The sequence below is a fragment of the Coturnix japonica genome, chromosome 1 (genome assembly GCF_001577835.2).
Source record: "Coturnix japonica isolate 7356 chromosome 1, Coturnix japonica 2.1, whole genome shotgun sequence".
Taxonomy (NCBI): domain Eukaryota; kingdom Metazoa; phylum Chordata; class Aves; order Galliformes; family Phasianidae; genus Coturnix; species Coturnix japonica.
In genome coordinates this window covers 45,170,179-45,193,492 of record NC_029516.1, presented here as the reverse complement: position 1 = coordinate 45,193,492, position 23,314 = coordinate 45,170,179, and the positions used below count along the sequence as shown (strand labels likewise).

The 23,314-nt window shown below is 43.9% G+C and overlaps 1 protein-coding gene across 17 annotated transcripts in view; it reads left to right on the top strand.

Moving 5' to 3' along the window:
- The window catches only part of MEI1 (meiotic double-stranded break formation protein 1), a 34,640-nt gene that overhangs the window by 7,679 nt on the left and 3,647 nt on the right, over positions 1-23,314 (top strand). For 7 of the 17 annotated variants that reach the window (XM_015861028.2, XM_015861013.2, XM_015860977.2 and 4 more), the window contains 19 exons: positions 216-332; positions 900-999; positions 3,467-3,601; positions 4,141-4,255; positions 5,792-5,886; positions 6,218-6,359; positions 7,021-7,132; positions 8,000-8,060; positions 9,273-9,370; positions 10,102-10,276; positions 10,382-10,529; positions 11,087-11,362; positions 14,389-14,554; positions 16,094-16,210; positions 17,843-17,953; positions 18,934-19,115; positions 21,197-21,278; positions 21,708-21,910; positions 22,621-22,702. In XM_015861028.2, the coding sequence (XP_015716514.1) occupies positions 216-332; positions 900-999; positions 3,467-3,601; positions 4,141-4,255; positions 5,792-5,886; positions 6,218-6,359; positions 7,021-7,132; positions 8,000-8,060; positions 9,273-9,370; positions 10,102-10,276; positions 10,382-10,529; positions 11,087-11,362; positions 14,389-14,554; positions 16,094-16,210; positions 17,843-17,953; positions 18,934-19,115; positions 21,197-21,278; positions 21,708-21,910; positions 22,621-22,702 (2,517 nt within the window). The remainder of the gene's footprint in view (positions 1-215; positions 333-899; positions 1,000-3,466; positions 3,602-4,140; positions 4,256-5,791; positions 5,887-6,217; positions 6,360-7,020; positions 7,133-7,999; positions 8,061-9,272; positions 9,371-10,101; positions 10,277-10,381; positions 10,530-11,086; positions 11,363-14,388; positions 14,555-16,093; positions 16,211-17,842; positions 17,954-18,933; positions 19,116-21,196; positions 21,279-21,707; positions 21,911-22,620; positions 22,703-23,314) is intronic. The other 10 variants (XR_001554814.1, XM_015861051.2, XM_015861029.2 and 7 more) reach the window with 8 other exon arrangements.

The following is a 23,314-nucleotide window of genomic DNA, read 5'->3' as shown; positions in this document are numbered from 1 at the left end:
GGACTCTGCTCTCTAGTCACCGTGTTTTGAAGGCTAGCATGCCTCTGAGTATCCAGAGGCTCCATCCTCCACTCCTTCCATTTCATAATACATCCATTCTCCCTCTGGCTGTCACCATGATTCCTGATTTCTTCCTCCTTCGTCTGCTCTATTCTAGAAGCAACTATGCCACTCTGTGAGCCAGGGTGACCTTATTTGTATGTGTGTTCTCACAGAATTCCTGTTTGAGTGCCTCATGTGCAACAGTGAAATTCTCATCTGGTCAGTGTATTGCTCGCTGCTTCTCCTAGCTGAAGAGCGCCTTTTCTTCTCCAAGTGTCACACAGTATATGGTGAGTCATCAGCCTTTCTGACAGTAACCGCGAGTAATATTGCTGGCATTTGTTGTGCCTCTAGCTGAATTTCAGTGCTTTACACACAATCACAGTTCCTAGTCAAGATGGATAAAGGACTGAAAATGAGTACCTATCAGATGCATTTGTGCTGTCTGCTGCAGCTCGAATTTACAGTGTCACTGTCCTAATGAGTTTCTGATGAGCATGTATCCACTGTAATAACCAGTTGTTGTGACTGTTATTATAACGTGACTGATAGGAATAGCCAGTTATCAGGAGTTACTAGTAGGTGTTTCTGTGGAGATGTCAAAGGTGGATTTAGGAAGAAAGGCCAAATTACTTCCGTTCTTCTGGACTTCCCTTCAGCAGTGGGAGCTCATGCCTGTTATCAGGGAGCTAAGTAAATGTGATGGTTTGGGTAGTTGTTTCTGCCAGTGGCTCAGAAAAATGATTGTTCAACTCCTCCTTCCTTTCAAATATTTTATTTTCTCCCATCATGGTATTTGGGGGGTGGGGGGTGGAAGTGTTAAAATCCTTCTCTGTAACTTCTCTTGAACATTGCAGGCATAGAATCTTTGGTGAGGAGTCTCCAAGATGTCCTGCAGTTGAACAATGTGGAATTACACAAGCAAGGGCTCCTGCTCTTCACTGAAATAGTGAAACGGTAAGGGGTTGTCCCTGTCAGGCTCCCAGACACAGAGTTTGGCACCCTAAAATGGAAACTGTTGTGCTTTTGAGCTCTTTTTCCAAGGCCAAATATCTTCACCTCTTGAGCCTTTGTGTTTAGTCCTGTGAAGAAGGGCCTGATGGCCGTTTCCAAATCTCCCAGCTTGCCTTCTTTGTGCACACTTCCTTCAGTACATCTGCCTCTCCCTGCTTCCTTGGCAGTCTGGGGAGTGAATTCTCCTTTCAGCCGTAGGCATAAAAGGAGGCAAAGCCTAGGAAAGTCCAGGTGTATGTGAGCCAGCTGGCTCCTGCTAAGTGACAAAGCAGAGCATATAAATTCCATGGCTTCTAGTCCTCTGTCTTCATCTGTGCTAAATTCAAACAGCAAAAACAAATTCCAGGCCGAACTATTAATGCATTCTGTCATTTTCTCCCCTTGTTTTCTGCTAAGGAATAACATACTCTGGCTTGTTTTTCTTCTGTGCTTCCTGTTCCTGCCTGTATGATCTTGTTCTTGTCGTGTCGTGCTAGTGACAGAATCTTGTTTTTGCCACTTTAGGTCCCCCAAGAGAGCCCTGGAGCTGAATTTTGGAAATGTCAGTCAATTTTAGTACCAAGTGGTAGGGTAAAAAGGAGAAAGAACAGTGTGATGAGACCAGTGTGGGATCTGTCAAATAGAGAAACCAAACTGTGGGAAACACTAATTACAGCATTTACACTTGTAAAACAAAGCGAATGCTCTGTTCAATTGCTCTCATTTTCTAGCACACACATCATGTTTCTCAGAGGCTTACATTTTAAATGTCATTTTATTTTAAACTGCATCATATGGAGAAAATGGTCTCATGCTGGAACATCTCTTCTTGGTTTTCCTTGCAGCTGGGTTCTCTTACTCTGTAATTGACCCCCACGCTCTGATGTTACCCAGACAAGATGTACTGCCACTGTTGGCACTGTCAGAAGTGCCAGGAATGGTGGGTAGCTCTCTGTGGAGTGCTCCTTTTCTCTTCCAGCACAACCAGAGCAAGCACATGGAGTTTAGAATCCAAGGACAAGGGGCTGCAGGAAGGTGCAGGATTGCTGTATTTAATGCATTTGTTTCCTTATCCCTGCAGACATCATAGTACACCATATTGCAAGTGGGTTTGTGCCTCTTGGGTGAGTCAGCAGTACTCCTCCATCCTTTCTTCCCTGCATGAGTCAGTGAAGAGTTTTTTCCTGATGTGTTTTACTTCAGAGGGTCAGTGATTAAAGGAAGGAAATAGAAGGGATTAATAAAATTAGAGTGTTAGTAGAAATAACTTGAAGTTCAGCACATATGGCTCGGGCCAGAGGCTGGTCCTGGTGCCTGTGTTCCCTGGCCTTGTCCCTGCCTTGCCCACCTCTCCGCTTTTTCTCACAGTGGAACGTGAAGTGACTGCCATGCTGGATTTGATCCCACTGAGTGGCTAAAGAGTGACTCTGCCTCTGTTCACTTTTTGCCCTGCAGCTGAACTACTAATTTAATTTCTACTGCAGTTGATTCTTCTCTCCCATTTGTGCATGGGCGCACGTGCTCCTGGCTTGCCTTAGTCTGTCATGCCTATGAAAATGGAGTAATGGGGAATACGCTGGCTTCCAAGTCTGTCCTCTATCATGCTCTTCTTCTTTTCATGCTTTGCTTTTGGATATTCTTTTTGGCAGACCATTAATGCCTCTTTTCCACATGTAGCTGCTTACCTTCTCTCCATTGTGACTGTACCTGACTTTCCAGGAGTCAGATGAGCACAGTCTGCCATTTGTACATCTTTGCCCAGTAATAGGATTAACAGCTTATCATCCCTCCATGCTCTCATGCTGAATGCTCAAAGGCGTTGAGTCACAAAGCGATCAGATGACCAAAGTGGTCACTATCAAGAAAAAATGTCAAAACAATTGAATTATGGTTGTTTTTGGTTTTTTTTACCTGTTTACTTTTCAAGTTCTTGGAAGTCCCTGTCCTTCTGGCAGCATCTGGCAGTAGAATCACTGCAGGACTGTTAGAGAAGCTATTCTCTTGGCATTGTCCCTCCTCTTCTAAGATGGTAGTGTTCTCTTGTTTACTTAGAAATATGAATTGCTTGGATGAACCTACAAATGCCAGAGCAGATGGCCTCAGCATAAAGTCCTATACAGGGACTGTGTTTTGCAGAGCCTCTTTATTCATGTTTTTCATGTCAGTATGTGCAAGCGCAGTACAAAGTCATCAAGGCTGTGGGTTCTTTTCATCATAGTAGGACTCCAGACCTGCTGAAGTTCACTCTTTGCAGCAAACCCTCCATCTACTCAAATTTGAGTCTGCATCCTTGTGAGCAGCTGGCTCTGAATACTAAAAATCATGGCTGGAACCACATGGCTCTGCAATCCATTTGGTCAAATAATGAGAGGGCAATATGGTTACTTAACCTGACAATATTCTCCTTGCTTACTCAGTTTCCTCTTTGCAGGCAACCTGTGGAAATTAAATTATTCACAAACCGAGGTGTATGTGTAAATGCCATTGATGTTTTGATGAAGGCAGTGGACTGCCCAGTGCTGGAGGTGGTAGTGGAGGCTGTAAAAGCTGTGGCAGCTTTTCTGAGGTAGGCAGGAAAGTATTTACAGGCTTTTCTTCAGATAGATCTGAAGAAATGTTGGTCTCTGCAGCTCCCCTGTGTCTGTGTGGGTGAGTGTGCTCTGCAGTGGGAATTCTGGCTGAGATAGGCATGGGTACAGCAGAGCTAGCTTCCCACCCACCTGCCAGGGCTGCCAGGGTGATGAAGCTGTGGTAGGCAGCTGGCTGCTGCAGCAAGGACCGAGCATCTCTGTTAGCTCGTTCTGTAGCTGCTGTGACTTTGATACATTGTGACCCATCCAAACAGATAAGAGCAAGAATAAGACTGTACACACCTGTATAGTTCTTGATTATAGTGGGAATCTGTGAAGCTGAATGCAGTGAGGGTGTGTTTGGGTTCACATCTGGAGAAGGCACTATTCAGACGTCCTGACTTTTGTGTGCTATGCTGGAGAGAGATGGCAGTGGCATACTGCATTCCAAAGTGGAGTTAGTTCTGCTGGCATTGCTTTCACATGCTGAATGTCCCCAGCAGAGAACATGTTCACTGTCATTCTGCTTGTTCAGGAAGGATCATCTGAGCTCCCCTCCAGTCCCATACGAGAAGCTGCAGAAACTGCTGGAGGCAGTGCTGAAGCGATGTGTCGACCTTTCCCCACCACACAGTAGCAACAAGCATGAAGTAAGTCAAGAGATAGTGTGCTCTTTGGTAGTACCAAGCAGGACAGGGATGATCCTCCTAGCACAGCATGTGGAAGTTGCATGGTTTTTTCCATCTCCTTGCCTGTGACTGTTGTAGTCTCTGGTGTTTCTTCTGAACCTTGTGGCTTGAGATGGTAACAGTCTTTGTCTATGAAGATGGATGCTGGTGAATGCTTTTTTCTAAATCAGTGAAAATATGTGGGACACCATTTTAGTATGCTGCTCTCTTTATATGTTCAGTGCTGCAAGGTAATTTGAACCTACCCTTCTTTAGGCCCCCGCCTTGTAGGCTGTGTTAGTCAATCTATTTTTTGGCAATGAACATCTCTTACTGTGCCTTCAAACCAAGTCAGTCATGTTGTATGCACAATGATTCCTCACAAGGGGAATTGGTAGCTGCTACTTGAACTGCAAATTCTTTACTGTTCCTGGAATATGCAGTTAATGCTTTGTGCTGCTGGGACCTGGGCACCTGTCAGGAGAGCTCTTATAACTGATGGCCGGTGACATGACAAGGGCTGAATCTTCTTGCTTTGTGCTTAGGGCCACGTAAGTTTAGATTGCATGTCTGAAGTGGCAAGAACATCTTGTGGGGGTACCAGAACTCCAAATGCTTGCTGAACTGTCCTTAGGTCTGCATTGTTTCTTATCTACTGCCTGTCTTCTCTGCCTGGAGAAAACAGGAGAACTTTCTGCCCCATAGGTGTATGTTGGTCAGTCTGTTTGTGCACACAGAGCTTTGTGTCCCTTTCAGGATAAAAAGCTTTACAGAAAGAAAATTAGGCAAAATGGTAATGACATCCAGTTTGTGTTTAGTGAGAGTAAAGGGGAAATGATTGTAGCTGTGATAAAGTGTCACAGTATCAAGTGGGCAAATATAAGGAGTTCTGAACTGTCAGGCACCAATGCATTGCCGTGTCCTCCTCTGGTAGTATTCAGAGAAGACCACCACAGCTTTTTAAGGTTTAAGGGCAGACTTTGAGTTCCAGGTGGTTTGTTCACAGTTTGTGCAGGTGACAAACTCTGTCCTGGAAGTTGGCTTCTGGCTGAACTCAGTAGGATGCTGTGTTAGAACAAGGGTCAGTATGTAGATAATTTCTCACAAATCTGAGCCTAAGTAGTGACTTCTGAGCAGGGAGAAGAACTGTTCAGTGTTGTGTGAAGAGTAAATGGAAGGAACAAAATTAAAAAAACAAACACCCAAGTTTTCCCAGAAGGGTTTGAAACTGAGCTGCTTAAAACCCAGATTAGACCGAACCATGGCAATACAGACTATACTGCCCAAGGGACAGAGCGGGGCAGAACTGATGGATTCGTAATTCTCTCTTCCATACAAAGAGCAGTGTAAATCTTTTAACTCTGTTTTCCCTAGGGAGAGCATAATAATAAAAAACATTGGTGCAAAGGAAGTGATTGAAGTATGTTGTTCCTCCTACTGCTGGTATCAAAGAGGAAATCAGTCTTTCTTTTTTCTGACAGTGAATACAACATTTTGAAGACTTCTGTCCTTTAACAGGGTGATCTTCTGTTATCGATGTCACAGAGTAGAGTTTCTTGGAAACATGGACAGCTATTACTCAACACTCTGGAAAGTTTCAGAAATGCTTGCAGGTGAGGACAAGGAAGGGGTATGGATGGATACTGTGTGTGTGTGTGTGTGTCCATCTGTCCTTGTGACTGAATGCCTTTGTCAAACCACACCACTGAAATATCACAGGTGGGTTCAATGCATGGCACTTGTCAGCTAAACAGTAGAAGGAGAAATATGTAGTGATAGTGAAAATTTTGTCACACCCGTTTGTGTCCCCTTAGAAATGTGATTCAGACCTATCAGATTCTCTCATGTCTTTGATCACTGAAGAACTGCTTGAAAATAAGACAAAACTGTTGGTAAGGTATGAGTGTTTCTCCCTTCTCTGGTACCTTCTGTGTGTGTTTGTAGGTTAGCAGTGGAATTACAGAGTGACCCCATGGCCCAGGAGAACGCTTTCACTGCTCCCTGCTCAGAGAGCAAGGAGACACTGAACAACTTTTCTGAGTTCCTGTTAAGGATCTGTGACAGTCTCTGCATCCCCATGGTCATGGTAGGATTTCTTCTGGACTTGGTCTGTTCCTTGAGTACCTGGAAGGTGCTTTCAAGCTCCAGCAGTAGGTGGCACAAGTCTTTTTGGGAAGAGAGCTTGTAGAGTGAACCTAGAATGGCAGGGGCATTTGCCACCTCTCCAGAGCTAACTTTGGTATTTATTTTGTAGTCCATGCAAATGAGAATATATAGTCTCAGAGGGTGGAGAAATTCATAGTGCTGTTTCTTGCTCTTTAAATTTGGGTAAAAATTAATGAACCGTGGCAAAATTGCCCAGCGACCTTCAGCAAGGGTGAGCTGAGTCGTTCTGCTCTAAGCATTTTTGTGCTGTACTTAAATGCTTGTGTTCGCCACTGCCCAATAAAACTGTGAAGCACAAGTATTGAGTGCTACTGAAATCAACTGCACTTCAGTGTATGTCCTGTGTTGTATGCTGTGTCAGAGTTAGCCCTTGGATCTGCAAGGGCAGTTATGTCCAGGGTTATAAGGGCAGTAATGTTAGTTGCTGCCAGATATTTTGGTAGAAGAACTGTTCCTCCATTTGTTTGGACTTAGGAGGGACTCTAACTTTCTGGGAGGGCAGGAGGCAGGAGGAAGGATGCAAGCTGCTGCTTTCAGCATGTACTGTGTTTTGCTCATCTGTTCCTTTCTTCTTTCTGCAGAACTACCTGGAAAGAGCTGTCAACCCCTCAGTGATGGAGGTTTTCATCTCAGCACTTAATACCCTCTTTACAGTGGTGCCAAACATGCGAGATAAGTTCTCCAAAAAGCTGGGTATGGGGATGGTGTGGAATTATGCTCTCTGTGCTGTTAACTGTTGGAACTTCCTGCAGCAGCATACTGCAGAGGCAGTGAGCTTAACCAGAGTGTTTGTGGAGGATTATATGACATGTTTGTATGAGTAAGAAATGAGTGCACAGTCATGTTCAGTAAGATGAAAGGGTTATTTGGTCTAGCAATGGTGATTGGATACATTTTATTTTTGATAATTAAACCATATCACCTTCATCTTTTCCCCCGGAACATTCAGAACTGGTTGTTCCTGTGGATGGAGATTACGCTGGAATTGCTGGTGGGCTTTCATCATGTAGAATTCCTATTCACTCTGTGTATTTTTTGCTTTTCGTGCATCAGAGAGATGATGCAGAATTCCTCCATTCTAAACTTGTAGATCTTCCTTTCTCTTTCTGAGAAGACAAACAAAGCTCAGAGTCCCCTCCAAACCAAACCTGAAATAGTTTACTCTGGGAGAGGAGGCCTGAAACGTATTCCTACTGAGATGGCCTGCCATAGGGCAGGTTTGTGTAGAGTTGATTAGAGGGCCAGTCTACTGTTTTCACTTATGATACATATAGTGTGTTACCTCGATCTGGTAACCTGGGAAGTTAAGTCCCTCTGTGAATGTGTCTCGACAGCCCTGACCAAGTTACAGCTGTTCATTACACCAATATGGTGAGCGGTAAAATGGCATTTATTGGAATGTGAGGGTCTCTTATATAGGTATCCTGTTTCACCTATACCTTTTTTACATATGCATGACCAAGCAGGGGAGGGCCTATCACGTTACATCCCGAGGGTCCGATTTCGCCTAATACAACAATTGTGTGCTCCTTTGACATTTGTATCTTGCTTTCTCTATAGCATCTTCCTTCTTCATCCGACTGACACTGGAGCTGAAAGCCAGATTTTGCTCTGTACAAAGGTACTGTGGTATGTGTATTGTGAGCAAGCAAAAGATTTCCAGATAGAAAACCAGATCATAACTTATTTAATTCATATGAATTAAACAACGGAGGCTATAAGACTCAAGAGCTTCTCTGTCTCACAGCAAAATGTAAACAGTAACTGACTGTGGAAAAGCTGGATGTGTGAGAAGGGAGAAGCAGCCAGGAAGGGCGAGGGTAAATTTTCACAGCTTTGTGACAGTCCTGTGCTCCACTGTGAGCTGTGCATACAGAGATAAAGCAGCCTGACTTTTAAACAGTGAAGTTGGTGGGTATTTTGTAATGAAGTAACAGTATCATGAGTTCCATCTGAACCCTGGCTTCCAAGATGTGTATTACCACTACTTTTGTTCCCTTTGCTATTGTAATATGTAAGAAAGGGAATGGAGAAGGAAGACTTCAGCAGGACACATTGCAAAGAATGTTGTATAGCAGAGGTTATGATTTCTAGGTTGAGGAGGACTGGTGGATACTCCCTTTTGTCTGCAGAGATGTTTTTCCTCCTCTTTCCTTAGACTGCATCTAATTAAAGAGTTAAAAAATACGCAGCACCCTCATCCAGGTTACCAGTTTGGGGATACTTGTGCATGTGTGGGGGTGATCTAGGTTTCTAAACACAGTGTACAATATAAGGATGCTATGGTACATTACAAAGTTGTTTAATTATGCGCTGTTGGAATAACTGGACAAAGAGAAATACCTAGAAATAGAGCTGTTCTCACCCCTTTAGTCTTGGTATTCTTCCTTGTTCTTCCCTGTAAATACCATTGTGTCAAAAAGATTTGCAGTGGCAAACTCTTCAGTGGTGTTTGCCATTGGAATCAGTTGTTGGGAGCCACCCTCATACAGCCTTCTCTGCACAGTTCAGGGCCCTCCACTTTCAAGAATTCCTGTTAATACAGGATTTGAGGTTTGTGAGAGTGTCCCTCTGTATTCATGTCATCCCAAGGCATCTGTAATCACTGATGTCATCACTATTTGTATCTGCCACATCTGAGAGCTGACTGTTCTCTGGAACTCTTGATTATTCTGGAAGCCCAGCTTGGCTCCTGAAGTCCTGTTGTGACAGGGCAGGTGCTTGAATATGATCAGCGAGTAAACCAGAGCTCTGGCAGACAGTTTGTGACACTGGAAGTGTAAACAGGGTGTGCCTAGCCTTCTTCACTGTATCCTTCTGCTCTTCTTTACAGTAATCCTGCCTTGAATCAGGCCTGTTCCAGCTTCCTCTGCAAGTTGTGCCTGAGCCTTTATTCTGCCACAGAAAAGGAGAGAACATCTTCTCATGAAGGCAAGTTTGGGGTTTAGTTGCCAGCCCCTATTTAAGGAAATTTAAAAAAAAAAACAAAACGAAAAAGAAAAATAGAAAAAAGAGAAAGAGAAGATGTGACACAGGGACACCTATGAGTTCTATTTAGAGATCTCTTTCTAGCTTTTAAAAATGGCTCAATTGATATAAACGTCAGAGAATGCCTTCAAAATAGTTCAACTTTACTTGAATGAATGTGTGCCTATGGTTTTGTTTACATGGTGACATTTATTACACATAACTGTGCATGGATTGATTGCAATAATATTAGTTGGCATAAAATCACCCTTATCTGGGAATTCAAGTCCTTTTTTCCCTCTGGCATAGTCTATTTTTCCTGTCTATTCTGTGGCTTTGCACTATAGGTAAGTCCCAGACAAGTAAAATGGAAATTTTCACATCACAAAATCCACTTTTCTACTGGCAGCAGTTGGTCATTGTATAGTCTGCATCAACAAAGAACTGAGAACCTCAAACAGAAGTTTCTTTTCATCCTCAAGGCTAGCTCTATTATATCAGATCTTATACCTGTATTCACACCAAATCACTTGCTGTTTTGTGTACTGTTTGCAGACTGTGAGGTAGTAAGTTGGCTTTGGTATTTCTTATATCAGGAGCTTCGCTGATTCGTTATGCTTGAGTTATAGGCAGACAGGTGCCTGAGACTCCCCTGTTCGTCTTCCCCTGTCTGCTCATGTTAGTTTTATTTCTAGAGCAAGAGATGTCTGAGCTCCTGCAGAAGAGTCTGCCTCAATTAAACTACACAGTTGCAGAAAGCCTTCTCCTCCTGGCTGAAGATCCTGAACCTCTCTCCTTGGATCAGTCTCTTTGCAACCACCAACACTGCTTCATACTCCTCTTATACTTTGCCTACACCCTTGGAGACAGGTGAGCCAAAAGCATACAAGGCAAGTGGTTATGTGGCCATTACACACATATATCAGTATGTAAGGCATGTCTGATTTGTTTCTGCTCCAATCTCCTTGAATGCAGGTTTGTCCCAGAAGCCGAACTGTTTTTAGCCATAAGAAATTTTCTCCTGCTAGCACAGGACCATCGAGACTGCTCCCCTCCATACGTACTCAGAGCTGTGCTTTACCTTCTTGCTGTCTGTCAGGACAAAGGCAAAGCCCTGGACTCGGTGAAAGATTTCTTTCTTAACACTTGAACCTTTTTTGTTAAAGTTTCTCTATGCTCTCATCAACCCTCTTGCAGAAAGTAATTTGATACATGCAGTCAGTGATGAATGAGTGAGGAGTGTGTGATGCATATACACTCTGGAAATTTAGCTGTGAAAAGCCACTAGGGGATATACATTTGATTGAATAAACTTGTGTCTGCGTGGGAAGCATAAATGCGTTGGATGGGCTGTGAATTCGCATACAGAATATTATAAATTTCATAGCTTCGGTCTCCTGAACACATTCACAGCCTCTGCAGCAGCCTTTCTAATGTTCCCATATGGGCCTTTGCTGCTGCACAGCTTTGAGCACTGCATAAAGCCTACAAGTTTCTTAGCCTTTGTAATGCAAATGGGCTTCAAAAAATGATGTTTAACTGATATGTTTGATTGTCTAGTTAAAAGGCAACGTGATTGTTTTTCACAGTAAAGTCTCACTGCTTTGGCTTTTGGATATTCACTATCTGGCGGTTATTTTGTTGTCTCCCCACCTCCCCCTTTCCCTCCCACAAACTTAGCAGAGGTTATTGTGTACCATAAAGAGGATCCTGGATAATCTCCCAGATCTGAGCTTGGTCTACATTCATTGTCCATTGCTGCTGAAATTCTTCCTGCACTACCCTGAACTTATGGGCAGATTTGGACACCAGGTCCTGCAGCTCTGGTTTTCCTGGGAAGACTGCAATCGTATGGAGACTGAAGAAACTGCTTTTGGCACATCTGATCAACTGAACAGTGCTAGCCCTTTACTTCCCATTCTGAAGAGCAATTCCAGCATTTTACTTATTTTACTGGTATGTGATTCACAAGGACAGACTGCTATCCTGACTGTAACTTAGGGGCACCACTTAGGGCTTTTTGGTTATTAAAGCACTTAGTGCTGATGTTCTGAGGCCAAAGATTCTGCTAGAAGGGCCCATACACAGGCTTCCACCTTGCATCAAGCCTGATAATGGCAAATGGGATTGTGAGTATGTACTACCTCTTTCTCTGTCATCCATTCACTGTGACAGAAAGGGAATTTTGAGATGGGCTAGGAAGGGATCTGAATGGTGCTGCTGATGTCCACCATGCAAAGAAATCACGGGCTTTTCCCTTTTTCTATCCAGACATACAGCTGGATAGTCTAAATTCTTTTGGGGCAGCCTTTTAAGAAGTTGCTTTGCTAATTTAGAAGCGATGATATTCTACTAATAGATGAGAAGGATATGAAGAACAAAGAACTTTCAAAAGCATCATGCGGTGAGCAGGTCTTGAGGGCACGGATTTCTGATTGCTTGGGTTTGTTCTTTTGTTTGTTTTTAACTGGAGAGCCTTGTCAGAGATTTTTGCACTGCTTGGAGTGTTCAGGACTGCAAGAGGCACATTGCATTGCTCTTAAAAGTTAAAATACAAAACTCAGAGGTCTTCACTCACTTCCACCTCTCCCACCTGCCCTGTCACCCCTGCATTGGTGGCCACTTGTCCCATGACTGCCTAGCCAGTTGCATAGGTAATTCTTTGTTGATATTTCCACACAAGAATGCAAGATTTACATCTATGCCAGAAGCTAACAGTTGTGATGTTTTTTCTCCAGCCTGTTGCAGTAGGAATTTTTTAGATTCTACATATGTTTGATCTATCATCAAGAATGGAAACCAGTGTCAGCAAACAGGCATTTGCTGACAATCCATGTTTGAAGCCAGGTTTGATTCTGAGTGGGCACCCTTGTGGTGTTACAAGCTGGCATGTGTTTGTTCTAACCTTAGATACTACAAAGTAAATTTTTATATCCCACATTATGGAAATGACTGACAGAAGGGCTTTTCCCTCAGGCAGTTCTTTAACAGTTAGGGAGATATTACAGAGTAGGTAACAGTATCGTTTTATAGCATTTTATAGCATTGCCAAAGCCAGAGTAAAAGTGATCAATGAGTTGGCAATTCAGTGCAAATTAACACAAAGTGTCCCAAGATACTTGTCTACCCTATTACCTTTGGCAGTTGTTCTGGAACCTATCACTCCACAAACTAAAACTATGCACCACAGATCTATCACTACACAAAAGGGAAATGATGGCTCTTTCCCTGAATCATGCAGCATTCCTGCTTTCCCCTTTCCTGTCCTGCCATGTACTTGTGCAGAAATAAATTAATTTAGCTCTGTCCCAGTCTTTAAAGTGAGTTGTAATAAATCACAGGCTTTGACAGTCTACCTCTAAGCTAGGGAAGAGCATAATCAATCTGAATTTAGATGGCCTAATAAAACAGTGCAATGTCCTGAAATAAATATACTGTCAGATATAAACAAAACTTATGAGGTGAGTAACCTCAGCTTGAGAATCCACTAGTAAAATGGAAAGGCCTCTGCATGGTGGGGTGAAACAAAAATGAATGCCCTTCCAAGGATGATTTATTTGCTTTCTGCTTTTAATGAAAGTCTGGATTATATAGAACAGATGGTTGGTGGCTTCATCTGAGACCTTGAGCTCCTGAGTAGGGAGGAAAATGTTAACACAGTGATGCATTTACCAGCACCAGGAAGGCTGTGGCCCTTGGTTAGCACTATTTTGTGCTCTGTGTGTTCACCTGGGGATGAATATGGTGGTGATCACACACTGGTCCACTTGTCTTCTCCATATTCCAGATCTGAGCTGATCTCTCTGGAGTGGTTACAGGACACTGATAGCAGATTACATTCTTGAACATCATATGGAGTAGATACATGCAAGTGGAACAGGTTGTGCAGACAACTCTCGGGCCTTTATTCCTGAATATCTCAGATTTGGGCAAGAATTAGACAAGCTAAAGGCTTTTCTGATGTTGTTTCTGGCAGAAGCAGCCTATTCTTACCTTAACTTCTTTTCTTGAGTAGAAGTTCCCAAAGTCCTTTCCTATCCATCATCCTGATCTGATTGTATGACTGTGTGATAGGGGAAGGTAGCAGGAAAAGGCTTAGGGCAGGCTCTAGGGTTGGTAACATTGCTCAGACCAGTTTTAGTTCCTGCTTACCTCATTCTGCTGTACCATTTGCAATGCAGTAGCCAAGACTACTGGGAGAGAAATGGCAGTGCTGATGTAATTTATGTTGACTATCTCATTATGTCAGCACTATGGGACATTTCCTGCCTTGTCTTTATGGAACTGCATCTATACAGGCTGTGCAGGTAAATTTAATATTAAACACCTTAACAACAAGCAAATGCCCAAATTAAGGCTTCTGGCTCTGGGATTTAGCTCAGAGACTCCAGACAGAGCTCTGTATTCCGGAAGGCTTGTGGGCTGAATGCTGTATACACGACTCTTCCATTTTCAGTGACTGAGTGATTGCTTGTCTGGTTTATGTACATTTCACACAGTTTAGCTGTTGTGTTGCTATTGTAGATAGTAGGCTGCCAGCCTCAGTCTTCTGAAAATGACTAATTATGAACTGACTCACAAGCTTGATTTTAGGCAAGCCTTAATATGCAGCCTGATTTTTCAAAACAACTAGGAGAGCAGAAGTGCCAGAGGCTCTGCGTTCTTGGAAACAGGGCCCTGGCTTTGTAAAATCATTTTTCTAAAGCCTTGACCTTAAAAAATGTTTCCTCTACCCTTCTGTTCTGGATGGGGGGAGTTCCATAGCCAAGTACATTCTTTAAACAGGATATTAGTCAGCGATGCCTATCGGAAGAGAGGCCTCCTCTTTTATCCAGTACTTCATTTAATCAGGACATAGTCAATCTGAACAGTGCTTTATTAGAATGTTTCCCAAGACACCATATTAGCATAATGGTATTGAATAGAGGTGATTTTTCCCTTATCGGGGCAGAAGGATAATGTGTGTGTTTCTTCCCTTCCAGGACCTGGTCTGCTCAAGTTCTGTGGAGGTGGCTCAGAAGGTGTTGATGGCTCTAAGGACCTTTCTGGAAATAAATGATGATGTATTTGTCTGTGACCTACTCCGGAATCAGTTCCTACAGATTCTGCAGCAGCTACTGGTAGAGAGTAGCTCAGCCTCATTACAAGGTGACTCCCCTCTTTGACTCGGGTCTTTCTGTGTGATCAACTAACCAGGAAGGTGGCTGGAATCATACAGTCATAAAGTGTCATAGTATCATAAAGTGTTTTCGAGCTGCTGGTGTAGCTTTGGTACATAATCCTTTCTGCTTCCTCTCTGTGCAAAACAGTTGGGTGTGCCTGAATTCAGATAGTTTCCAGGGTGCAGAGGTTGGGCACAGACATCGTTTGAATCATTCATGATATTGATCCCCAAACAGGATCTGTGATATTATCAGATTTCGCAGTTACGTTAATTCTTTCAAACTTTTAGCAGGGCTGTGATTGGAAGAAGTCTCTGTTTTCCTCACTAGCCCTGGCAGTGGAGTGGGGACTGTTATCCAATCACTAAGGTGCTCAGCAAAGCTGTCTGTGAGCCTGAACTGAAAGAGGGAGCAGAGCTAGGATGTCCTTGGCTCTTCTAGGATAGGAGTCCAGAGCAGCTTTTGATTGTCCTTGAGGGGAGCACTAGCACTACTGAGTGCTCTGTTTGGTCATTTCCATTGCCCAAAGTCGGTATGGAAGCTTGAAAGGGGCAGTTGTTTTGCCCTAGCTTGAGGAAAGGCTGGTAGGCTGGAGAAAAGAGGATGTTAAAAGTAGGAGCATGATAGAGTCTAATGCTGTGAGATGTGCATAAAGAAGGCAATGTTGGCATTTGCTAGATCTGTCTTTTTTGGAATTGAGCACATCACGAATTAATTAGCAAGGTTACTGGCAGCCTCATCCAGAAAGGCAAATTCCATCAAGTACACAGTAATGTTTAAGGTACCTGCAAATATTCAGTTGTCAAAACTGAAAACTCCTGAGCCTTTGTGGAGCCATTTTCTGGAAATGAGTATTGTTTGCTGTAGGTATGGCTCTGTTCAGTACAGAATCCTTACCTGCTGAAGAGGAGTGAATATACGAGGGAGGGATGTGTTTGCCCTGGGAAGCTGGTGGTCTGAACAGCCCCATTCTTGCATACAGACCTCCCATGTTGGCCTCTAACCTCTCTCGTCTCTGTTCTGTCTAGTGGGATGGCAATTTTCCAGCCTTGCAAGATGCAGAACAAATGTTGCACAGCCAAGTATTCTGAGCTTCTGGGCTACTATCAAAGCATAGGCTGCCAATGATGATCAAGTAGATGGGAAGAGGGTTGTCTGGAATTGGCTGGTGATTCTAGATTATGAAATATGTGAATTTGAATGTGTAGTGACCATGCCCCTTACATGGTTCATTAAGGGTGTAAATAATGACCATAGCCTTCTTTCAACCTCTTTTCCAGTTATTCCTAGAGTGGTACTGGCAGGATCCAGCATGTAATTCAGACCAACCCACATTTCTAGAAAGGGGGCCTGGTCCAAAGGGACTGCAGAGATGAGAATGAGGTTGGGATGATATGGGTGTGTGTTGGTGTGGAGGGAGCATATTTGCTCCTTAACTCATTCTCCTTCTTGAGACACAAAGTTAACAATTCTTGGCACACTTAGAGGCAGAATGTTAAAGTTCACTGACAAACTGAACTGTCAGTATCCTTCATAGCTAACAGGAACCTGCCCATTTTGCTGAGCCTCCTATTCCTGGTGCAGCTGCGGAGCAAGGGCATGAGGGAGCTGGACAGCACAGACTTCAAGCTGCTTCACCAGGGTGAGTTTGTGTGCATCTGTCTTCTCCCAGGGGACTTTGATCTGTTTCAGTAGTTAGTACCTAAGATGATTAGGGGCTGGCTCTTCATCTTTCGAGAGGTGTGCTTTACATTACATTTACTTTTGTTTTAAGATACTTTCATAGCTGAAGTGTTGCAAAGAACTCTTGTTACCAGTTGAGGCAACAAAATACATCTTTTCTACATCTTGCTTTCACAATACACTTTTTGTTTGAAAACCTCAGAAGGAGGTTGAAGTATTCTTATGGCCATGACTTGATTTCAGAGCCTGTGACTGTTGTCGATGTGATGCATGACGTGCTGATGTGCTCTGCGTATCATCCTTCCCTTTCTATGCTCACACCCCCCTCCAAGTGGGATGAGGGAGATACTGGAAGCAAAATAGAACCCATGGCTTGAGATAAAAGCTATTTACTGAGACAGAAGAGGAAAGTGGAAATAAATATGCAATGATAACAATGTATATATTACCCTCAGTGCAATTACTCATCACCTGTCAACTGACACCCCGTTACCAGCACAGTCTCACCGCCCACCTGACTGATGTGCAACAACCCCTGATCCAACAACCCCCTGCTGCCCCCAACCAACTCCCCACAGCTTTACAGCCTTCCACATGATGTCACGTGGTATGAACCAACCCTGTGCCTAATTCAGGCCAGCTGTCTTGGCTCTGCTGTTCTGGATGAAACCAGGACACTTGCTAGCACGGCACATAGATCCTGGCCCCAGGGGTGTCCTGTGAACCAGCCAGCAGGGACCAGCAGTCTAATGTACCCAGACTTCCCCTGGGGTCTGAATCCAGATGACTTCTCCCCTCTTACCTGGCAATTGGAGATTTGTATAGGCCGTCAATGAAGGATACTAGAAGAGTGTTCAGCCGATCTATTCTCTCACCTCTTTCTGCTCTGTCAAATTGATTTCTACAGAAGACTTTGAAGGGCTATCGCTTTGAATTAGAAATGTTCCATGTCTCAAGGCTGCCTTGTGTTGTCCTTGTAAGGAAGCAGTGTTTCTCAGACATTCATTAGCCAAGGGAACTGGGAATGTGGAAGAATCATGCCTTTTTTATACCAGCTCTTCTTATCCTCTGTAATTTCAGAGCTGCTCACAGAAGTCACAGGCTCCTTCTGCTTTTTCTTTCTGTTGTTTGTGTTTTTTTGCAACACAACTCTCACTCTGCCCCAGCCACCCCTTCATTCCATGTGAAATGGGCACTTGGGTTTTTACGGTCTACCCAGTATTAGGATCAAATTTGCTCAATGGAAATGGGTAACTAATCTAATAGTCTGTAGTTCTTGGATTCATTACTGCCCATTGTGGTGTGTGCCTTTAATATTCACTTCTCTGCTGGTTTTGTTGTTTTTTTGTTTGTTTTGTTTTGTTTTTGTTCGCCCTCCCCACACACACACCTGTTATCATCCTCCAATGCACTGCCTGGTCTAAAGCAGACTCTATAGGGCCTGTTGCTTTGTCTGTACCATGCTCTGTTTAATTTTGTTTTGGGTTGTGTTGTTCTTGTCTGAATTCACTCCCCACTGACTGACTTCTTTCTTGTGCTGGGGTGCTGCATGATGTTGGTGTCTGTGTTAAACGTGTTCTTTTGTTTCCAGTCAGTAACCTCTGTGGGAAATGCAGGCCGAAAGACACAGACCTCCTGCAGCCAGCCTTGAATTTTCTGTACTGTTGCCTTCATCAGACAACACCTTGTAGTCAACAGAGAGGTGAGGCAAGATGGTATTGATCAGTGAACTAATCTCTGCAGGGTTGTGGCTTGGCCATATTCTAACTGTCTCAGCAGGAAAGGTGGATTTTTCCCCTTTCTGATGCAGCGTTGTGGTTAACAAACAACAATTTGTGTTTGGGATGATTTTTTCTTTTTACATTGAGGCTTTGGATTTGTTTTTGCTGCCTTCTAATGATTCAGGGGTTGGCTGCTGAAAGGCAGAACCACTGTATTTTTTTTCTTCATAAAACACAGCAGTGGGGCTTTGGTGCCTTGTTGAATTGTTCTGGTAATTGCCATGGTTCAAAAAATTAAACAATAATAGAGGCAGCAATAACCAACCTCCTAGCTGTGTTGCCTGAAGGCCGCTCATTTTATTAGCAGCTGAGAAGTCACTTGTGCTGTGGGAAATAAATAGTGGTATAGCTGGACAGCCTTAGCTTGACCAGCCATGGCAGCTAGGGCTGCCTCACAGCAAAGGGGTGTACTCTGCATCCCGTCAACCTCTTTGATTCATAGTGCAGCAGCCCAGATAGGTATGCCTTTGTGTTGCTTCCACTGCTGTAACCATTCTGACTGGCCACGTGCCACCATCCAGGAGTCAGTGTAGAAGTAGAGCACTGGCCACTTCTCTTGTTCAGCAATATCTTAAACCAGCTGGATGGCCTTCACTTCTGCAAATTGGCTCAATTTCCTGTGCAGGAGGGAAGATTTAGGTTAAAAATCAGGGGGAAGTTTTTCACCAAGAGTGTGGTGAGGTGCTTGAACAGGTATCCCACAGAGAGTTGTAGATTCCCTGTCCCTGTAGGTGTCCAAGGTCAGCTTGGATGGGGCCATAGGCAGCCTGACTTAGTATGTGATCTATTGGCTGGCAGCCCTGCCCATGGCAGGGAGGTTGGAGTTTAATGATCTTTGAAGTCCCTTACAACCCAAGCCATTCTATGATTCTATGATTATCATTCTGTTTCTCCCATACAGCAGTGGCAGTGCTGCTCTCCAATGTGTCCTTGCTTGAGCTCCTCCAGAAGGTTTTGGAGTGCACCTGGATGTGGTCTTTTCCCTCTGAACCTACTTACTTGTCATCTGGGAATGCCCTGCAGAGCTCAGGATGGCTGCTGGCTGCTTCCCTTTTAATTTATCAGCATCGTTACAACACTGAGGTTAGAGCCATTCTAGCATTCAGATCCATGGACTTGTGGAAACTTTAAAAAATAACTGTTCCTTAGCAGGGGAAAGTGGTTTGTTTTGGCCTGGAATCTGCTTGTCCTTGTTGCTTTTCTATTATTGTCTACAAGTTATTCCATACCATGTTTCTCTGGCTGGACTGGAAGCTAGTATATTGCTGAAGAGTGAGACACAAATCATTGCAGTTAGAGATGGGCAGAAATGCTGGGGTTTGGGGAGGTGGGTGGGGAAACACCATACCCAGCCCTCCAGGTCCAAACCACTTTCTTCTTCACAATACATTTAAAATACATTTTAAAGTCTTTGTCAAGGGAAAACTAGGTGTAGGAGGAGCAGCTCCCATGCTTGTTATTCTTTTTTTTTGGTGGTAAAATGATCAGTAATCACAGTCCAAACCTCTTATTGTCAAATAAGTACTTAGTGTTAGCAAGATCATATGAATTTAGGCAGCTGTCATTGTATTTGATGCTTTGCAGTCCAACAAGAGAGCTAGGCTGGAGTTGTCAGCTGCTGTTGGAACTACAGGTTAGAGGCAATAGAGTGTTTTTTAATGCCCACACAAGGCAATAACACTTCCTTCTGAAGTATCTACCCAGGCCTGTCTTCCCTCTCTTGAGCTGGAGTTAAATAGCATGTCATGAGTTTTGAACTCCACTTCTGTGGTTATGCCTAGTATAGGGTATATTCTTTGGTGCATCTGCTGATGGATGATAAAGTCACATTAAGGGCATGTGTACATAAGCACAGGTAGGCAAAGATTGGGTTTTAATGTTGAGGGAAGACTTATGAAGAGACCAAACTAGGCCAAGTCTGTACCTGTTATTTGATGGCTGTGCTGCCTCTGGTTAAGTGTCTCATTGGACTTGTAGGGACCATCAGCTGTGTGAATGTATGGGAAGATCTTCCTGTCTCTGCTTTATTAACTACCAAACACAATTTACATTCTCAGTCAGGGTTGTGTCTGAATAGTCAGTGTTGTGCCAGTCCCAAAGGAGACTTTGTTCAGGAGACTAGTGCTGAGTTTCATCTTCTGGGATTGACTCTCAGCTCATATTGATCCTTGAAGTGCAATCATTTAGTGGCTTATAAACTTGTTTGATTTCATCAGTGCCTTACTGGCTCGATATGCTATGATCTGCAATCCAGAATCCTCCTTGAACAGATTACAGATACAGATGACAAATTGAAGTGGTTCAAGGACGTTTGAGTGTTTCTAATCTTCAGCACTTCTGAGCTTCAGTGTTTGTAATCTGCTGACAGGAAGAAAAGAGGATAGGAGGAGTCACTTTGCTGCTTTCTACTGCTCAGTGTTGCTAAAGCTACAGCAGAGCTACCTGGGGGCCTCTGTAGAGAGCCCTTGTGGTTGCGAACATGGCCAGGCTGTATTTCTCAGCATGAAATTCATGGCTCCAAAAATGTGAGTTGCCCACATTTACCTCAGGTGTGCATTAATAACGAGGACTTGCCTGGCCGTAGCAAGTTTGTGTCTTAGCTGCGTTACTGCTAGTGACTTTAGCAGAAGCCTGTGGGTAAACGTGGGTCATAGGTGGTAGGCTACTAAAGACTTTCTCTTGTCAGTGCTTGAACAAGTAGCAAGAGCCACTTTGCTATAGCAGGTAATCCTAGCTCTTGTTTTGTACATTCCTCTTTTCACAAAGACAGCTGGAAAGAATCAGCTCTATGGTTCTGATGCCCATGGTCCTATGCCACCTCTCTTCTTGCTGAAGAGAGCAAGTTTGAACCCCTCTGGGGCTCTGTGATCCTTCATACCATCACTGCTTGGATGGCTGCTTTGTGAGGGTTACAGGGTATTTGCAGACTTCCCTCTCAAGCGCACCTTTCCTGTATTTCCTTGTTCCCAAGTTCCTCCTCTGCTTTCTTTATGTATGCCTTCATGTGCTCATCTGTAAGGAGGTTCTTAGCCTCTGCAGGCTTCCCATGCTGAGCAGGCAGGACCAGAGCCTTGTTGTCACTGCTGGCTTTTGGCTGTCCGGCTTAGTGACAGCCAAGTTTGATGATGGCTGTTGCCATTTTTCTTCATTTCATTCTCTTGCAGGTTCACCAGACACTCTCGTTAGACCTAAGACAAGTCCTGAATGCAGTCATCTTCAGGAACAAGAAGCCAGTCCTGCTGCTAGGTATTTTATCTCTGTTGCAGGGACTTAACTGGGAGCAGCTGCTTATTCAGTGTTACAGGCAAGAAGGGAGATCTGGTGACTGTGAGATGGGAAGGTGCAGCTGTTGGTAATCTGGAAGCTTTGAGACTAGATAACAGATTGTGAGAAGGTGCAAAGGGAGTCTGGAGTTCTGCCGTCTGTTTGGACAACTCTGTCCAGACAGTGACATCTGGAACTGAGTGTGAACTGGGACAGTGTCATGTGTGGCGGAGGTGAACAAGGGAACTTGCTGCCATTCCTGCCTGCTGTTGTGAGCAGGTGCTGGGCAATTCCACTGGGCCCTTAAGTCCAAATTTTCTCTCCTCACCTCTCCCATGCTATTGCACGGTCACCAGCACACAGGGCAGGGGAGAGGAAAGCACTGACACATCATTGTGGCTCCCTGTCTAGTGAGCATCGTGCAGTTCCTGAGAGCCATCATGCAACAGAACTTCTCCTCCCCACTGGTGACTGTAGTACAAAACACAGCCCAAGGTGCTACGCAACCACAGCCATCATCACTGGAGGATGCTGCCTTGCACCCCCTCACCACGCAGCAGGTCTTCTCCCTTGTCGTCAGCCTGCAGAACCTTTTGGTGCATGTCTACTTGCAGGTATATAAAACACCAATTTTGGAACAACTCACATAAACTAACGCGAGGAGAAATCACCCGATTGCAGAATGAAAAGGGTCTGCCTTTTCTTTCCTTCTGCCTGCATTTTCCACCCCTTATAGATATATGATGAGGAGGAGGGAAAATGCTCTTGCTGCAGTATGCAGGGCATGGTGTAGTGTGAAAGAACGTAAATCAAGCTATGTAGAACTCCCTGCTGCTGAACTGGAGAGCTTAAATTTTGCGTACTGATGGCAATCTGTTACCCATCTCCTACTCTGTGGGGGCTCCACACCCACAGGGACGGAGGTGGGAAAAATATATCAAATCTCAGTCCCTCCTCTACAGCCCTGGCAAGGTACTTTGGGGGAAAAGTACATCAGCTAACATTTAGTCACTCAAGTGATGTTGGGCTCCAGGGGATAGTACATCAGTTTACATTTAACTCTCTTAAGCAACATTGAGCTCCACTATTTATTCTTTGGAGACAGCTACTTAATTTTTTCATCTCAGAATAAGCACTCGTGCCTTTGTCTAGCTCCTTGACATGACAGATAATTTGCAGTACGTTACATCCTGTGAAGGAGGTGAAGGCTGTTATTTTCCTGCTATGCATGCTCTTCAGAGCCTGCCACTTTATGAATTTTCCTCTTGCGGTAGCTGTTGACTGCTTGATTTTTCTTCTATTTTCTCCCCTCTTGGAATTCCAGAAAGACTTGCTGCTTTCTCAAGCTGTGGTTGCCTGCCTGGAAACGTTACTGGAATACCTGTATGTGAGGAACCAGGATGTTGGTAAAGTCTTCCCATCTTTCCTTCTACTGGGTTTCCCTCTTGCAGTGATTTTGGGCTCTTTGATCTCCATCCTGTAATGCCTTGGAGCATATGCCCAATGAGTTTATGTCCAGTAAGAAAAATTATGTATGTGATCAAAGTTAATCACGTGCTTTGTGGGATGAAATCACAGTGCCTGGTTCCCCTGTAGGAGTCAGCCCTCACTTGGGCTGTGAATACCAAGATGTTCTCCAGAAGAAAGTAGTCACTACCACCCAATGTCCTAATATGATAGAATTGAAAGATTTAGGAAGTGAAGCAATATGAGTCATTAGTCTTTCACTTCCAAGCAAATTTAGCAAACATTTAGACCATAAATGTAGAGGAGGGAGGATCTGAATATGATGCATCTTCCACACAGAGATGTTGGCCACAGTTTGTCCCTAAGGGATGTGACTGGGAGAAGAGAGTAGTAAACAGCCTCAGAGAATGGAAGCTGGAAATTCTATATTTCCAGGGGCAAATACAGACCTTGGTTCCAGGAGTCCATGTCAGACCAGATGTATAACATATCAGCAGTATGACATGCGACAGCGTTGTAATGCTGGGGGAAGAGAAGACCCTTCTGCTCAT